The sequence below is a fragment of the Trichoderma atroviride genome, chromosome 1, assembly GCF_020647795.1.
Source record: "Trichoderma atroviride chromosome 1, complete sequence".
NCBI lineage: Eukaryota > Fungi > Ascomycota > Sordariomycetes > Hypocreales > Hypocreaceae > Trichoderma > Trichoderma atroviride.
In genome coordinates this window covers 5,775,582-5,792,749 of record NC_089400.1, presented here as the reverse complement: position 1 = coordinate 5,792,749, position 17,168 = coordinate 5,775,582, and the positions used below count along the sequence as shown (strand labels likewise).

The 17,168-nt window shown below is 53.0% G+C and overlaps 7 protein-coding genes across 7 annotated transcripts; 3 read left to right on the top strand and 4 right to left on the bottom strand.

Annotated features, from left to right (window-relative positions):
• The first annotated feature begins 782 nt into the window (after window positions 1–782).
• On the top strand, window positions 783–2,833 carry TrAtP1_002085 (uncharacterized protein). Its single transcript, XM_014085609.2, has 2 exons — window positions 783–1,180; window positions 1,338–2,833. Exons 1-2 carry the CDS (start codon window positions 1,109–1,111, stop codon window positions 2,520–2,522), a joined length of 1,257 nt encoding a protein of 418 aa, XP_013941084.2. The 5' UTR covers window positions 783–1,108; the 3' UTR covers window positions 2,523–2,833.
• On the bottom strand, window positions 836–1,087 carry TrAtP1_002086 (uncharacterized protein; the record flags this gene model as incomplete). Its single annotated transcript, XM_066111300.1, has 1 exon — window positions 836–1,087. One exon carries the CDS (start codon window positions 1,085–1,087, stop codon window positions 836–838), a length of 252 nt encoding a protein of 83 aa, XP_065967374.1.
• TrAtP1_002084 (uncharacterized protein) lies at window positions 2,834–5,123 on the bottom strand. Its single transcript, XM_066111299.1, has one exon. The coding sequence runs from the start codon at window positions 3,888–3,890 to the stop codon at window positions 2,913–2,915; it is 978 nt and encodes a 325-aa protein (XP_065967373.1). The 5' UTR covers window positions 3,891–5,123; the 3' UTR covers window positions 2,834–2,912.
• Window positions 5,124–5,153: 30 nt separating this feature from the next.
• TrAtP1_002083 (uncharacterized protein) lies at window positions 5,154–7,140 on the bottom strand. Its single transcript, XM_014085611.2, has 2 exons — window positions 6,979–7,140; window positions 5,154–6,908 (listed from the first exon to the last, which is right to left on the bottom strand). Exon 2 carries the CDS (start codon window positions 6,858–6,860, stop codon window positions 5,646–5,648), a length of 1,215 nt encoding a protein of 404 aa, XP_013941086.2. The 5' UTR covers window positions 6,861–6,908; window positions 6,979–7,140; the 3' UTR covers window positions 5,154–5,645.
• A 2,332-nt stretch (window positions 7,141–9,472) lies between these two features.
• TrAtP1_002082 (uncharacterized protein) lies at window positions 9,473–9,976 on the bottom strand (the record flags this gene model as incomplete). The annotated part of the gene is made up of 1 exon (XM_066111298.1): window positions 9,473–9,976. One exon carries the CDS (start codon window positions 9,974–9,976, stop codon window positions 9,473–9,475), a length of 504 nt encoding a protein of 167 aa, XP_065967372.1.
• A 28-nt stretch (window positions 9,977–10,004) lies between these two features.
• TrAtP1_002081 (uncharacterized protein) lies at window positions 10,005–12,539 on the top strand (the record flags this gene model as incomplete). The annotated part of the gene is made up of 1 exon (XM_014085612.2): window positions 10,005–12,539. The coding sequence occupies one exon, from the start codon at window positions 10,005–10,007 to the stop codon at window positions 12,537–12,539; it is 2,535 nt and encodes an 844-aa protein (XP_013941087.2).
• Window positions 12,540–15,107: 2,568 nt separating this feature from the next.
• Window positions 15,108–16,719, top strand: TrAtP1_002080 (uncharacterized protein; the record flags this gene model as incomplete). Its single annotated transcript, XM_014085613.2, has 4 exons — window positions 15,108–15,284; window positions 15,418–15,538; window positions 15,619–16,303; window positions 16,365–16,719. 4 exons carry the CDS (start codon window positions 15,108–15,110, stop codon window positions 16,717–16,719), a joined length of 1,338 nt encoding a protein of 445 aa, XP_013941088.2.
• Window positions 16,720–17,168: the final 449 nt, after the last annotated feature.

Below are 17,168 nucleotides of genomic sequence, written 5' to 3'. Positions count from 1 at the left end.
GGAGAGGGTCAAAACGCAGTCGGAATTCCCGAGGCTCAGCTCGGCATGCCTGGCAAAGCCACCGTCAGCCAGCCTCTGCGATGAAGTGCCGTGAATCGCAAATGGCAAATTGCAGAATCAAAACCATGAATCAAGGCATTGAAATACTCGGATGACCAACGCGCCCCGAGGATTACAAAGGAAATTTCATCAAGACAGATGAACCTCGGCGTATATATGCACTCCAAGTCTAGAAAGGGCCAGGATTCGTCACGAGAGTGCCTTGGCCTCGCACCAGATCATTCCGACCACTATGTGTAGAATCCGGCGGGAGTTGGACTGATTTTCACATCGTTTCGATCGTTTGTCGAGAAAGTGGATATCAAGCTTTGTAAACGTACTCTTCAAGCATGAAAAGAGCGCAGCGTACATAAAGCTCAATGTCATATGGCGCTTCGCAAGCGCTCTGCTATTACGAGGAAGCAACTAAACTGGCACAAGTGGGCTGGCGCCAAGGGGAAAATCAAAGAGAGTTCAACTGTTCTGGAATACGGGGTAGCCCCAATATTGCGTGGTGGACAACCCAATCTCAAGCAACAACTAATGAAGCAGATGCTCTTACAGGATACTAGAATACCAAAAAGAATGCAGCAAATACTGCTCTTCTTTGCAAACACAGATCGCCGTAATGACCTGCATCAACCGTCCACAGCGGCTGCATGTCACAGACAGGCTGCTCCAACAGGCTCGCGGCCCACTAGAGCTTATCCTACCCACTTCGGCCTTGTCATCACAGCCACTGCCATTCTCGTAGCCTCGACTCTCCTCGTACCTCTTTCTCTGTGTGTGCAGCGCCTCAGTTCTTCTCTCTTTGCGTGCCTGTCTTGCCGCACCCCCGATCTCCTGGACTCGATTTGCCGGCCAATCGTGTATTTTCGATCGAACCGCGACTTGTCAGATCCTTCCTGTGCCTCCAATCGATCTGCGCGGATTCCTCGTCGAGCTCGAGCCGGCCAACGATCCCCTGGCCAGAGACGCCACAGCCTCTCCTCCACGTGCGACGCTTCAGGCTGAGCTGCGATCTCGCCTTTTCCCTCTCAATCTCCATTGTCAAATACTCTCTAGGGCCATGCTTGTCTCCCTGACCGTCGGTAAGGTCGACGCAGGAGTCACAGTGCTGCTGACCCCAGACAAGCGCTTGGTATGTCTTGCACGCAACCTGGCCTGTTTTTGTTTTTGTTTTGTCCCTGTTTTTCAATTGCACCATCGTGCCTAGCCCACCACTCTCTCGAGTCTACTAGAATTCAACATATATGGCTGCAACTAACCAAGTGGCTGCTCTTTTTGCGCAACTGTAGATCGAGTTCCCATCAATCTTGCTGCCTCCCAACATTTCCTCCGGTAGTATCGTGGACATCACCGTTGGCCGCAACACCGCAAAAGAGGCTGCTGCCGAAGAGCAGTTTCGCTCTCTCCAAGACCGCATCTTGCAGGCCTTTGGCGCCTCCGAGCCAGCTGCGCCAATCCTGCGCTGTCGCAATGCGACGCAGACTTCCGTTGTCCTGGAATGGGACCCCATCGAGCTCGCTGCCGCCGATCTGATATCCCTGAGCATGTACCGCAATGGGCAAAAGGCCGGCAACATCCCGCGGCCGCTGGAGATGCACAGCACCAAGATCAGTGGCTTGGCTGTCGACACCGAGTACAGCTTCCACCTGGTGCTGCGGACCACTGCCGGGACGCGGGCAAGCGAAAAGCTAGTCGTACGAACCCACAAGATGACGGATCTGAGTGGAATCACCATCACAACGGGCATCATGCCGGCCTCGACGAGGGAGAACCTGACCCGGGCTGTGGAGCGAATCGGGGCCAAGATTGTCGACGGCGTCCGCATCGATACGACGCACTTTGTCACCACCGAAGGCCGAGGAACGGCCTGGGAGAAGGCTGTGGAGAATAACATCCCCGTGGTGCGGCCCGAATGGGTCACAGCCTGCGAGCAGAATGGCAGAATCTTTGGCGTGACCAAGTTCTACCTCGACGTTATGCGGCCAGGACCCCCCAGCGATGACCAGCTGCCTCCTCCTCCGCCAAAGGACCTGCCTCCCAAGGACTTGCCACGACGAACATCGCCACCAGATCAAGAGGCAGCTGGCAACAAGTCTCCAGTGAGCACGTCTCCCCCACCGGGACCAGCACCACCAGCAACACCTCCCAACGGGAAGAAGAGCCCAGAGAGTGGAGCCGAGGCTGGGTCCAAGGCATCCGCAGAGGCAGAAGACGACTCTGAGGCCCAGGAGGAGCAAGAAGAAGGCGAGGCAGCAGAGCCAAAGGCCAAATCCACCGAGCAAAAGGCAAGGACCAACGATCAGGCCGAGCAAAAGGTCCGTCTGGAAGATGTTCAGGGACAACTACGACCTGGCGGTTCGCAAACAGCCATAGTGGAAGAAGTTGTGGAGGGCGAGGACGAGGACGAGGACGAAGACGAAAACAAGCCGGCCTCGCCGCCAGACGGAGCTTCATTCCAGGAGGTGGAGCTGTAGGGGCGTATGCTAAACGTTCCTATGCCCCCCTATCTGATGGCCCCCCCCATCAACTCCGTACAGTTTACTTTTTTGTAATTTATATCATATGTGCTGCGTGTGTTTCTTTTGACGGGAAGAGAAGAAGCAGAAAATGAAGAAGAAGCGAAAGAAGCAGAAGAAGCAAAAGAATAGAAGAGATGCCACGACTGATTGCTTTCCACAATGGGAGAAAGGGCTCTAGGCAGACAAGAGGGATCAGGACAAAATCGTGGCATAGGAGTCGTTTACCAAAAGGTTTATTGTTTTCATTAGAGCTGAGTGCAGTTATAGTAAGCTGTCATCTTTAAAAAAAAAAAAAACCTAGCATCAAAACATGTGTATCAGACAAGTACCACACGTAAATCAAATTCAAGGGAGAACTTCAGTCCCCTTCCAGTCCCAGCATCTACCCCTATCACTCGTTCCAAGCCCACAAACCACATCCGCAAGCTTCTCGGCCGCATATTCAGCGCTGAATAGCTTCTCCTTGGGCACGCCGCCCCAGTAGTCTTTGCTCAAGTCAGTCCTTACCGTGCCCGGGTGATATGCCACCGCCATTGCGTTATCTCCTGCCCGTGTGCGTAGAGAGATGTCAAGGCTCTTGGTGAAGCTGTTGACGGCGGCCTTGCTCGCGCGATACGAAAACCACCCGCCAGAGCGGTTATCAGTGGTGGATCCTACTCTTGCAGACATGTTCAGCCAAGTAGCGTGCCGAGGCAAACATAGAGACGCCTCTTCTTCGGCTTCATCTTCGTCATCCTGATCCTCCCTCTCTTCGTCCTCTTCGTCGTCCTCGTCTTCATTGTAGTCATAGCCGTTGTAGCCCGGCATCGCCATAGCCGTCGCCTTCTTGGGCAAGAATCCGAAAAAGTGCTTCGCCATGAGCATTTGGCCCATGGAGTTGATTCGAAACGACTCCAGAGTAGCGTTGGCATCAACCTGCGCGAGGGACTTTTCTGGGTTTAGCAATACGCCTGGGAGGACGCAGGCAAGATGCAAGTGGTGCGACTTGCTGGGAAACAGAGTCTCTGCCTTTTTGGCGGCAGATTCAATGGTGGATTCATCGGTCACGTCACAGCGGACGACAAAGAGGCGCTTTGATAGCTTATCGTGTAGCTGCTGTGATGACGACGATGGAGAGGGCGAAGATGACGATGAAGAGAATGATGACGACGATGAAGAAAACACATCCTTCAGGATTGCGGCCTTGGCAGCGGCCAGATCCGAATGTCGCGTCGTTGCAAGAATCGGGATGGACGAGGGCGTGCGTCGAAGAAGATGACAGGTGAGGGCATGGCCAATGCCTCTGGAGGAGGGGCAGATGAATACCCAAGGCGTGGATGTCATTGTCGCTGCGAAGCCGATAGATTCGTGTAGCTTACAGTAGGTACATGCCACTCCAATTTATTTACTGCGATTGATGCTTTTGAAAGACGCGAGAGGTGATTCTGCTTTTTTTTTTTTTTGGTAAGATTTGATTCTCGCTGCGTTCAAGCGTATTCTCGTGCAGGGAGCCAGCCACATTGCATCATCGAAGATGGCACATCTCCAGTTTATTGAGTTGGTCGCGGACAATGAAGCAAGTTTTGATGCAAGCTGAACGCTGCTACATGCGCAATCTGTGTCGAAGAAAAAAAGAGTACCAAAATCTCTCAGACGGGTATTTGCAAAAGATCATTGCTAATGCTCGCCGCGATACCTTCAATTACACCATCGCTTGTGGAAGCTCATGTCGTTTGCGCCTAGAGGTACCCCAACGGTGATGTTAGTGCTAGAGACGAAGACAATAGAGAAGATGATGTTGATGACGAGAATACACGGCCTTGACTCATTTCCCCATTTCATCCCCTTCTCAATATTAACAAAAAGCGATAACCACAGTCCAACACAGCTTCCGAATGTCAACGCAAGCATTCCTAGCAGTCCTGATTGGAGATGCTAGTTATAGGTTACATGTAGAGAGCCCATCAAACAATCTTCAACATCTACCTTACATAAAAAGCGGTCAGACTGATTATATCTACTATACATACACAAAATAGGGCACAACTCCAGTTGAGGATAAAAACGGGCGTTTCTACTCTTTTCGCGCGCCTTGTATGCAACTTATTAGATGTTCGATTTGCCCATTTCTGCAGTCGGCAGGTGGGCAAGGGTCAGGGTATCTCAGAAAAGAGGATTGGTGGGATTTATTTTCCTTTATCTCAAAAGCCGAAATCAAGGAGACAATCAAGATGCTTCAATTGATGGTTGAATCGCGGGCGTAACGAGTAAGCATCCAAATCCCAAGACCAGCATTACTAATATTAGCAATGGTGACGGCAGTTGCTGGGTGTTGCGCATAGCCTGGACGCCGTGGGTGGCAGCTGCTACCCACTCGCTGCGGCTTCCACTTGCCGTGGCTGCACGGGCCGAGGGTGAGTGGGGGGATTTGGTCAATGCAATCAAATGAATGGATTGATTTGATTCTTTTAGCGGCTTCAGAGGTGGTGCAGCCACTCCGCCGAATTCTCCGGGCCTTGACTACATGCGGCAGCCTCAAGCTCTTGGGGGGACACAGACCACGGATTTAGACGCAAGAGATGCACAAAGCGAAAAGCCGTGCAGCGGGTGATATCATCGTGCTGCAGAGGGTGGTAGAGGGTGGTACCAGGTAGCATCACTCGGGCATCACCAAGGCTGGATTAATAATAATCAATCTTGTATATCCGTGGCTTGCTCTTAAACGAGTGCAACAGCAAAGGTATCTATTAACGCTCCAATGGGGAAAATCATCACATGCCATTTGGCTTCCCTACATTCAACCTGCTTCCACCTGACCCAATGATGACAAAGACCGGATAAACAAACGCAAATGAAATGAAAAGGAAAAACAAAAAAAAGGAATGGGGAAATCTCAAGTCCGTCGCTTAGCCATGCCCTAGATACTCGTACAATATGCCCACCAAAATCCTGAATACCGCCTTTTGGCGCCGTAAACCCAATCGCTTATAACCAATACCTGAAAGGCCGTCACAGAAATGCCGTCACAAAGATCCAGATCCCAATTGCTCCCCCCCGCTCTTCTTGTCCAAAGGGAAAAAAAGCAAGAAAAGCAGGTGTTTACTCTTCGTCATCAATCCACTGCCAGATTCCCTGGTAGTTCTCGTCAATGTAGTCGCGGATACGCTCTGCTTCCTTGTTCTTCTCGTCTCGGTTGATGGGGTGCTGCCACCCGCCAAGCTTCACGCCGAGGTCGTGCTGCAGGACATTGGCCCACTTATCCTCCACCAGATACTTGCAGGAAAGCTCATACTTTGACTCCCAGTTGTCAATAACACATCGCCCGTGTCCGGCGGGCCCGGTGCATCTATCTGGGTAGAGGGGACAGTCCTCGGCGGTGCGAGGGTGGTGATGAGCCCCGTTGTCTGCCACGGAGAACTTGACAACCTTCCACCAAGAAGCGGCGTTTGATTTGATGCGGAAATGTGCGTCGGCCTCTGCAACGTGCCACAGCCAGGCCTTCCACTCGTCGTAGAACAGGTCAAACTTCTTCTGCTTCGTGTGCCGGTGGGCTCGCGGCCGAGACTCATTCATAAAGGCAGAGTTCTCACCGGCTTCAGGGCTCACCAGGTCCACGATCTGGCAGTCATAGCGCTCAGCTGTGCACGGGGTCATCTGCATAAGTACCCCGGACTCTTGCTGCTTATCCGCCCGGGGCTGGGGCCCCATGGTAATCAGCGACAGCCTCTTCAGGGCTGGCAGCTCGTTGACCTCGAATAGAGTAGACGCGGGGAAGAACTGGTCCATAATTTCGCAGTATCCGCCGTGCTGGATGCGTGACCGGTCGAGGCCGATGAATGGCTCGACCGGGGCCTCCATCGGGCCGCCGACGTCAAAGATGCTGGTTGAGCTCCAGGCCCCAAACATTGTGAAGACGTCATGCTCGTAGTTGAGGAAAGGCACGTTGAACTTGACGGGAATCTCCGTCCCGGATACATTGACCGTGACGTTCCGGGGAGGCTGAAAGTATTTGGTCATCCACACTTGGCGGGACTCGCGGCAGGCGTGGAGAGGGGCGAAGATGGCATTCTTGCGTGGGTGTGCCACGTACTTGACCAGCCAGTCAGGGTGGTTCTCCTCCATACACTGCTGTCTGGCGAGCGGCTTGGCCTCTTCCTCTTCCCGGCAGTTTGGTCTCTGCTTGCAGATGTCTTCGCAGTTGGAGCAGGGGACCCAGCCGATGAGGCGATCCGGCTCAGGCACGAGCTTCCATATCTCTATCCTCAGCTCGGCAGGAAGCTGTGGAAAGTAGGTAAACTCTGTAAGAGTAGACATGATTGGTGGGGTTGATGTGTAGTGTGTATTGTAGTGCGGTGTGAGTTGCTGTTGTTGGTGTTAGATGGTGATTTTGATATACTTCAGACTGCACTCATTGGCTAGGTAGACCACGTACTGCTACTCCAATGTCTCAACAGGCTCGGGTATATATGTATACATACAAACTAGGCTTGATCTAAGTGGCAAAGAGTAAAGAGAAGCCGGGCGTGAAGCTCTTGAGCTCTAGAGATGATGGGATAAAAAATAAAACGACAAGTGGCCACCACGACGACTTGTTGGTCCAGATGGCCTCCTTATATAACACGCAGAGCACAACCCCGCAGTGCTACGCTGGCCGAATTGCATACGCGAGTAGTGCTCGGAGGGACCAATACGACGCCTCTTGTTGGCCTGAGACTCGCCCGCCAGAGCGAGATTGCGACCTCATGTGCGGTGTCTCCTAAAGCGTTGTCACGCATGATGTGTGGCTGATCGGCTCTCCAATAGGAGCCGGCGTAGTGGCAGCTTGCCGCCAAGATATGTAACTAAACCGTGGCACGGCAGAGCAGGAATGACTGACTCGGTCCACCGACAGAGCACAGCATGTACATCCAGCTGCCAAAGGGGCGTTGGGTGGTGAAATTAATTCGCTTCAAACCCAAACTCGTCTCCTCCCCAGGCAAGGGCAGCTGGGCCAGCCTTAATAGGCCTTGATAGGGGACAGGGACGTCCATCTGGGGGCTGAAAGGTGGCTCCGGGGGTTGCTGCTTTCCCTTTGGAACCAATTTCTCACACCGAAAAGGCCGCCAGCATTGAATCGAGCCTAGACAGCGAGAGCGCCCGCAGCCACCCAGCAGTGGGGGGTGTTTATCGAAACCACGGGCATTGGGGCACTCTCAGCTTTGTGCATCGGGCTTGCATAATTACCAGCTTTGGCAACCGCAAGGCTCGGAGGCTCGGAGGCTTGGGAGCCATTCCCAACTAAAGCCGCCGCCACATGACCTCATATGCCCACCCAGCAGCTCCCCAATTCCGAGCAACTTGCTCAAGGCAAAGCACGGCGAGCAAGCAAGGGCGTTGTACACACACACACACACACACACGCACACATAAGCTCTCTCTCTCGCACAGCTTGTTTCTCCAGGTATGAGTCGAATCGGGCTCCCCCATTGCTTACTGCGTCGTGCCCCTCGATTTCGATTCCAGCAGCTTCAGATCCAGATCGCTGACAGTGGTTTATACTGCATGTAGTAGCACGACGCTAGATACGCGCATCAGCCCTGTCCTTGCTGCTTCCAGGCTAGGGGAATCTCGACAGCTCTCGAGCTGGCTGCTGTCAAAGTGCCCAGCTCCTCCACCACGCGTCTCCACCGCTGAGCTGCTTGGCTACCCGATTCTACCGACGCTTACTTGCTCCATACGAGTACCACGACCGCCGCACCGGGAAAGGGCATGACGCTACGACCCTTCCGAGCGTTCGGGTCGTCCCTTGGCGCGTGAGACGCGAGAAAAGAAGAGGAAAAGAGAGAGAGAGAGAGAGACCGGCCGATAGAGATGCTTCTTGGTCGGGTCTAAAGGCCGGCCATGCTCCTCCTTGCTCGCTCCCCTGCCAGGTAGCCAAGCAACCAAGGTAGCCATGATAGCCCCCTGTTCTCCTGTGCGCGTGGTTTGAGTAAAACCGACAAAACTGACGCCAATTAGCTCACCCGACGTCTCCTCCTGCGAGCTATTGCTGCTTCCAGCTGAAGCCGCATGAAAGAGCTGAAGCTGCCTGAAACCTCGGCCGGCCTATGTCTCCCAGCTGAGCGAAGCGACAGCGTTCCTTTTCGAAATTAAAAGTCCCAGAGCTATTCAGCATCGTCACTACAGCCCCGATTGAGAAGACTCGATTGATTGATTGCTTCTGGAAGGTAAGAGATTCCTTCTTAGTGCCAGGGAGTGTCCGAACGCTCATTTGAGTTCGCCGAAAGGAGACTGTCCCAAGTCCCCTATCTCGCTCTGTTGTACCCTACCAAGCCTATAGTACCTTCTCCGTATCGCCCGTCCCTTGACAGGCTTGCAGCAGTCCCCGTATCGTCGTATACAATCGAATCCCACGAACTACTTAAACTATCTCCCATCTCTGGCCCCCCCTTCCCCTTCATTCCTTGTACCCTGCCCTATTATGCGTCTATCCCCTTCCTTCGCTCCTCCTGTCTCCCACTCTTTTCTTTCAGCTTCAGTCAACGGGGTGCGGGCAATCCGGCCTCCTTGTCAGTGAGCGATCCCAGCAACCTACGTATGTAGATATGCCACAACTGCTCTTCCTTTTCCCTACTCGACTCCCTATAACAACCGAGATCACCGTTTGCTAACCACAGCTGGGCAAAGTGCCGATCATGTTGGGGTGTTGACTGGCTGACTGTCCTCCCTGTGCTCCCTGTGCTCCCTGCGCTCCGTATTGCTGGATCAGCTGAACCTTTTCCAGACAGGGCCTAAAGCTGCTTTAGCGCTAGCGGTTCCTCTGCCCTTGATCCAGCACCGTACAGTATACTGTATTGTTGACAACTCGACACGGGGTGGTCGCCGAGCTCGCTGCTGCCAACCTTCTTCGACGCTTCCCCTTGCCGGCATTCCCAGCATTCCCAGTATCAATGCTCTGATGCTCTGATGCTCGGTTGACGGCAATACATACAATCAGACAGGCAATGTCGGCGGATATGTCTGCTGACAGTGGCGCCAACAATGGCGCCACGGCCAAGCAGCCTCCCACTCCCACAAAGACGCAAACTCTGCCCTCGTGGCTCAACCACCTCAACGGCAATGACCTCAAGACGCTCTTCCGCTGTTCCGTGGCGGCCTGGGTGGCCTCCCTCCTGATATACATTGGGCCGTCGCTGCATAGCATTGGCTCGTCCACCTTCTTTGCCGCGCTGGTGCTCTTCGTGACGCCACCCGCCGGCATCCTCCTCATCTACCTGCTCGGATCCCTGTCCCTCCTTTTTGGCATGTGCCTTGGCTGGGCCTGGGGCATCGCGACCATGAAGGCGGCGCTGGCGGCTCGACCCGCAGCCGACACCCAAGCACAGCTCCAGGCCCTGCAGCAGGCGGCCGTGGCTCAAGCAGAGAGCTCTGGGGGGGAATGCCACCGTCATTGGCCAGCAGCTGGTCTACCAGGGCGCGATGCTGGATGCCCGAGTCACGGTGGTGTACTATGTCATGATTCTGACCTTTATCTACCTGCTGGCCCGCCTCAAGGCCGGCAACATCAAACTGACGTTTCTCCACCTCTTCGGTACCATCGTGGCGGATGTCTTTTTGCTAATCGGACCCCTGCTGCCGTCCTTTACGCCGCTTCTGGGGCAGACGCTGGTGAAACCGGGGGCCATTGGCGTCGGGATAGGCGCTGCCTGCTGCCTCATCTTCTTCCCGCAGTCGACCTCGTACGTGGTGCTCCGGAAGATGGAACAGCTCGTCCGGATGCTGGACACGCCGCTGGACCTGACTCGGAGGCGCTTCGATGGCGAGTCCCTGGACTTGGGCCAGCTAAAGGCCACCAAGAACGGCATCGTGGCCCTGTATAAGTCGATGGCTCCAGAGATGGCCTTCCTGCCGCTCGACGTTTCCCGCGGCCGATGGAACGCAGAAGACGTCAAGGGCCTGGAAGAATGCATCCGCCAGGCCATGCTGTCCAGCGTGTCCCTGCTTGATTTTCACATCGCCACCATCACCGGCCTGCAAAAGGTAGACCAGGCGGGCCTGCAGCTGGACAAGCACTCAAGCGACGGTGCGGCGGCCGAAAAGGGAGGGCACGAGATTGGCCAGCGCCATGTGCTGCAATACGCGGAGCTGATGAATGCCCTGAGGACGCCAGAGCAGAGCGAGCTCCGAGTCCGGATGACTGAGGCGATGAACGAGACAACCGCGCAGGTGAGGCTAGCCTGTTCCGAGTCCATCGCACTCGTCGGTGAGTGCATCCACACGGTAAACACCCGTCGATGGATCCGCCAGCCATCCCAGCACGAGTTTGACGGCTTGATTGGACGTCTGGAGACGACCCTGGCAGCGTTGCAATCCGCCCGCGTCTCCTGTACGGCCACTACCACCGAAGCCATTCTGGAGTGCCATTCCGATCTCTTTGATCAGGACGGCCATCTCAGGGCCCCGGATGCCAGCACCTCCACCTTGCATCCACAATCCCTGCGAGCCATGATGGTGGCCATGGTGCTGGAGGAGCGAATCATCAGCGCAGCCTTGGCGACGGAAGCCATGCTGAAGCACGTTTTGCATCTGACAACGTCGCAGACACGTCACCGCATCTGGCTGCCCTCCCGCATCCGCTACGCCTTTGGATGGCTTGTGAGCGGCAAGGACACCGTGCCTGTTGCCGGTGTCTCCAACGACGGTGCTACAGACGACCCGGATGCGCTGGACCAGCAGTCCAAGGCGGTGCGCCAGCGGCTTCGGCTCATTCGTGGCTACGAGTCTCCCAATCGCGGAACTCGGATGGGCAGAGCCATTGTCGGCACATATCGCTGGATCACCAACCCGGCCGGCATGTACGCGATGCGCATGGTTGTTGTGACGCTTGCCACTGCCATCACGGCCGCCGTCCCCAACTCGGCCGGCTTCTTCTACCGCGAAAAGGGGTTGTGGGCCGTCATCACCGCCCAGACTTGCGTGCTCTTGTACATGGCCGACTTCACCTTTTCTCTCATCTCCAGAGCGCTCGGCACGGTGATTGGAGGTGTCTTTGGCCTTGTGGCATGGTATATCGGATCTGGCAGCGGTCATGGGAACCCCTACGGCCTGGCTGCCAGCACTGCCGTGTTTATCGTGATAGCCATGTGGCTGAGGATCTTCTTGCCTCTGGCCTATGTGCAGGCAACCGCCATGGGTGGAGTCACAATGATTCTCATCTTGGGCTTCTCTTATGACTTTGCCCACCAACCACAGTATGGATCTCCGGGCTTGGGCTATCAAGCGTTTTGGAGGCGACTAGTCGACGTGCTCATAGGCTTTGCGGCCGCCACCATTGTTCAGCTGTTCCCCAAGCCTCCATCTGCCACCGAGCACGTGTGCAAGACGTTGGCCAACACTATACAAACACTGTCAGACTACTACGCTCTGCTTTTGTCGCATTGGAGCCGCACCGGTAGAGACGGCCCCATCAGCGCTGCTGCCATAGAGGACCTCACGTTGGAAGTTGCCGAGGTTCTATCATCCGTGACTGGATCAATAGCGATGCTAAAGGCAGACTTTAGTTCTGGTCCATTCGGCCAAGCCGCCCTGCATTGCGCCCAAGAGCAGTGTCAAAATATGAATCAGGCACTGGGAAGGCTTCTTTTTCTATCAACCACTCTTCCTAAAGGGTTCCAGGAGAGACTCGTATATGTTCTCGGCATATTGGATGACGTCGCCATTGGAAATATCATGGCCGTCTTGACAATCGTCGAGCAAGCCCTGCGGACTGGAACCCCTCTCCCTGAAAGGCTTCCTGTGCCCCTTGTTCGCACCTGTTTCGAATCTCTATCCGCTGCACAGCGTCAGAATATTGATCTGACCACATCGCTTGTTCGAGACGAGAATTACCGACGGTATTGCGTTGCCGTGGCTTCCTACTTGAAATTCCTAACTGCTATTGATGACTTGGTCTTGACTTTGAAGAGAACTTTGGGAGAACGCCATGTGATTTATCTAGATGATGACGAGGTATGAATATTTCCCCCCCCTTTTTTTCGCCCGAAGAAAGATCAATGGCAAACGAGTGCACAACGGCAGCTGCCCTGCAGGGAGGGTGCTGCTTTCGACTGCGTGGTACCAAACCTACAACTTGCCCTCTGCCGGAGTTGCAAACCTTGACTGTGTTTCATTTGAGAAACTGTCTCTGCGACAGGGGACAGGGGCCCGTCTGTGATTCAAACCAATGCCAGTTTGCGGCATACAACATGCAGCCAGAAATTTACCACCAACTAAGAAGCCGATGCCAGCGTCGCTCATGACAAGGTATAAAACTCAGCTTTTGCTGCAATACGTACAAGTAATACCAGAGGCTCAAGAAGCATAATGAAAGTTTTACGTCCAATCTCTACCAGCTCAACTATTTCGTCTACTGGCTACCGATCGATTGGCCAGCTGACAGAGTTTTACATTACTGTACCCGAATCAGAACTAAGATGCGAAATGAATACATGTACTCATTGAATGCTTACGATGCCAAACTCAGCCGCAGCACGCGTTATGCATAACCACCTAGGTACCGATACTATGCATCACCACTAGGTTAATACGAGACGTGCAAAGTATCTACCGGGGTTATCGCCACAGCTGTTGGTCATGTGTGTTTTGTGTGTGCGTGTGTTTTTTTTTTTTTCTTTTTGTTTGACCCAGTTTGGTCCACACCGGCTGGACGACTGTGATAGGCCGTGATTCGTCCCGTGTTGGTTCCCCCTGCCTGTGGCTTTTTTTTGCCTCTTCTCTTTAGAAGCCAGGCTTGCCAGCAGCTCTGTCAGCGCGGCCTCGATGGCTGGGGGCCTGCTCTCTACTGCACATACATACATGCCGTCAACAATGAGATGTGAGCGCGCTTTTGTACCGCCTCGCAGGTTCCTGGCCGGTCCTGCGGCCTGGATCTACCCCATGCGATTGCCGAATTCACCATCAGTTGTCTCTCAATGATGCGGTACTAGCAAACCTACATGTACGTCTTATGGACGGCATCTGCAAAGAATCCCGGGGAAAATCATTCGCATCGCTGCTCGACATGAATTTACAGTCATCACCATCTCGTACGCGAGGTGGGTGATAAACAACGCTTTGATTCAGACGCGAAAAGTGGTTTATACAGCAACAGCTAAATAAGCGAGGCACTGTCTAGGATGGGTTGCTATCAATCTGGGGCAGAAATTGCCTCGGCCCTTGGTGCAGCCCATCTGTCTCATCTGATATATAACCATTGATATTGCACACTGGGAGAAAAGGGAGGGGCGTATAAGATGAGAATCCTTCTCCCTTAAAAAGAAGGAAGCCACCACATTGCTCTCCATCTCACTAAAGAGAAGAAGGAGGGAAACGAAGAAGGAAACGAAGCAAAGTAAAAGGCAGGATGGGAGGCTGCCTTGGCCGTTGTTTTGCCAAAGCTGGCCTCTCCTAAAGCTGGTCTCTCCCAAATCTGGTCTCGCCCAAATCTGACACCTCCAACGAGAAAAAGCAACGATAGTCACTGCTGCTGTCACTAATACTGCCTACTAATCTGGACCCCGAAAAAAGGGAGCCTCACTCCGTGTTTCAAATGGCATCTTGTTTGGTCTAAACCTACCATCTGCTAGTACCACTGCTGCTGGGACCGACCAGTGAACTTGTCGTCCGTCGCCTTGGGACGTGGAACAATCTGAGGGAGGCCTGAATCTTTGACAGGGAACCATGATGCTCTGGTTCGGTGTAAAGTGGTCCTTGCAGCCGCACACTTGTGGAGACGCCGAGCATCATACATTCTGTACTCGTACATGCTAGCAGTATCATCACCTTTACTACCTTGTGTACGAATATTCATCTGCTGCCAGCCACCACCGGTCTTGCAGCAGGCAAAAGGATGCCGCCTGCGATCTAATTCCACACTGCAAAGTCAAATCAATCCGCTAGACTACATTGGTGGTGGGTTGATTTTTTGGGGGCAGCCCTCCTGATTCTCCCTTCCATCAAGCCTTGGTTTTCTTTGGCGCAGCTTCACCTTGGACCGAACTTGACTTCAAATGTAAGTGAGATGTTGTGGAGCCACTAGATCCCGGGGACAAAGATCACGGAATCCCGCTGCCCCATATTATCACCGGCCGAGTTAAACTGACGTCTCGCCAGTTCCACTGCCTTTTACTGCGATATCACTGCTTTACTACACACAAAGTAGTCACAAGTTCAATACCGCCACCAAGATTACGATATTACATCACTTGTCACAAATTATTTTAGAAACAAAATATTGAACTAGTACTTCCCGGTTTCTTTTTCCCCTTGCTCACGAGTCCTGCCCTGCAGCCTGAGCGCCGCCGCTCCACTCACGGCGGCAGCCATGCAAGCAAGGGGGGAGGCTAACAGGTCAAGACCCATCGGAAGGCGATCAGGACGGCGACTGCCATCTGGGAGCAAAGTTGAAGGGAGCTGTTTTGAGCCGGGGTGCTTGTTATGAACATCGACATACCCTGCCTTTATCTTGTGTTCCCCCCGGGTCGCGATGGCACTTTTGATCGTTCACGTCATTCATGCTTTAGCAGCAAGAAGAGAGCAACAACCATGCTTCGGAGACTATCACTTGCCATCATAGCGGCTGCTGTTACTGCAGCCACTGCTACTACGCTCTCTCTAAGATCAGACCAGCGACTCGAAAACGCCACAGAACTGAGTCCTGTTGAGCAGTCCATCAACGCAGAAGCAAAGCCATCTGGCTGGATTGCCCTGCCATTGTGCGCTGTAAGTGTAGTTTTTTTTGTTCTTCTCTCTGCCGGGGCACATCTTACTCATATCGCGCCTCTCTACTGTTCAAAATAGCAGTATCCAATGTTCTACAGGCTAACTAAGGGTTTTTTTTTTAATAATTCGATAGCTCAATTGCGTTACTACCGCTTGTTCCAACCTCGATATCTCTTGCATTTGCAAGCATGTAGACCAGCCATCTCATACTTTATCCTGCCTCAAGTCATCATGCAGCTTCTCTGACAGTCTACGTATGCTTCTCTTTCTCCTTTTCCCTCCCCTTTTGGGCTGTTCGGCACTTGTTGCTGGCATGGCTAACATTTCGTCTTAGTCACGATGAGCCTCGCCCAGGACTCGTGCGGCTCCCCAGTTCGAGATCGTTCCACAAGGTTCAAGGCAATGAATTATTCCCTCGGCTTCATAACTCTCACCATTGCTGTTATTCGCTTCGCATCCAAGTTCCTCTTCAGCATCAGACAAGGGTTTGGACCAGATGACTGGGCGCTGTTTACAGCAGCATTTATCGGCATACCCTGCATCGCCTTCAATGTCTGGGGACTCGTTGAAAATGGGCTAGGCAGAGATATTTGGACACTGACTCCAAGTGCCATTTCCAAGCTTGCTCAATGGTTTGTGGCAATGGAGATTTTCTACGTGGTGATTATGACGATTATCAAGACTAGTCTCACGCTCTTTTACCTCGACCTGTTTACGGGGACCCGTTTTCGCAAATTGGTCTGGGGAACAATCGTTTTGCTTGCCACCTCTTGCATCAGCTTCGTCATCGGAACTCTCGTGCAGTGTGCGCCCCTGACATTTGCCTGGGAGCAATTCAACGGTAGCAACGCCTCCCAAGGGCAGTGTATTAATATCAACGCACTCGGGTGGGCAAACGCGGCTGTCAATATCGCGATAGATATCTGGCTCCTCGCAATTCCTTTAATCCAGCTTTACAAGCTAGACACCCACTGGAAGAGAAAGCTAAGTGCAGCCAGCATGTTTCTGACCGGAGTAATGTATGATTCCTTAAACATCTTTACTGGGGGGGGGTAAACTTACTGACTTGTTCATCATTAGAGCTACAGTCATCTCCATTGTCCGACTCAGGTCACTCTTTCACTTTGGCAACTCGGCAAATCCAACGTGGGACCACTGGAATGTGGCCTACTGGTCCACCGTCGAAGTCAACGTCAGCATCATCTGCACATGTCTCCCATCTATCCGGCTCATCTTGGCGCATTTGTTTCCTCGAATCATCGGCTCGAGTCTTGGGCTACCTCCAGTATCGGAAGATTCTTGGATTGGTGAAAAGATCACCAGCCCAAACCCTCTAGACGTGGAGTCGCACGAGCTATGCAATAGCAGAAGCATAGATGGAACTTCGAAGACGAGTGTATCTGTACAGCCAATCGGTGGATTATTCCAAGCATAACTACGCGTCACGCTATCAAGCAACTGTGAGTTACCGGAGATGAACATAACGATGAGATGCATGACAGACATATGAAAAAAAAAAAAAAAATGCCGATCTTGTTACAAGGTCATGGAACCTTGAGACATTTATCTCTCAAGAGAAAAGGTGGCAGGGTGAGAGAATCAAACAAAAAGAAAGCCAACAAAAGAGGGGGGAGGGAAAACAATACTGTACTTGTATGAATCTGGGTTATAGGATGGAATCAAGACAAGAACACCAGCTACAGCGGCCATCTCTTACTAACTAATAGAGATATCGCGAGAGATTGGATTATACCGCGATTTACTGCGTGGCATGCATGGGAATGGGTTAGACTTTCTTTTCATTTGTCATGGTGGCAACTTTCGAGAGGCTCGGCGCGCTGAAAATGCCCCGTCGCTCTCCTTTCTTCACTTTTCTTTCTTCCT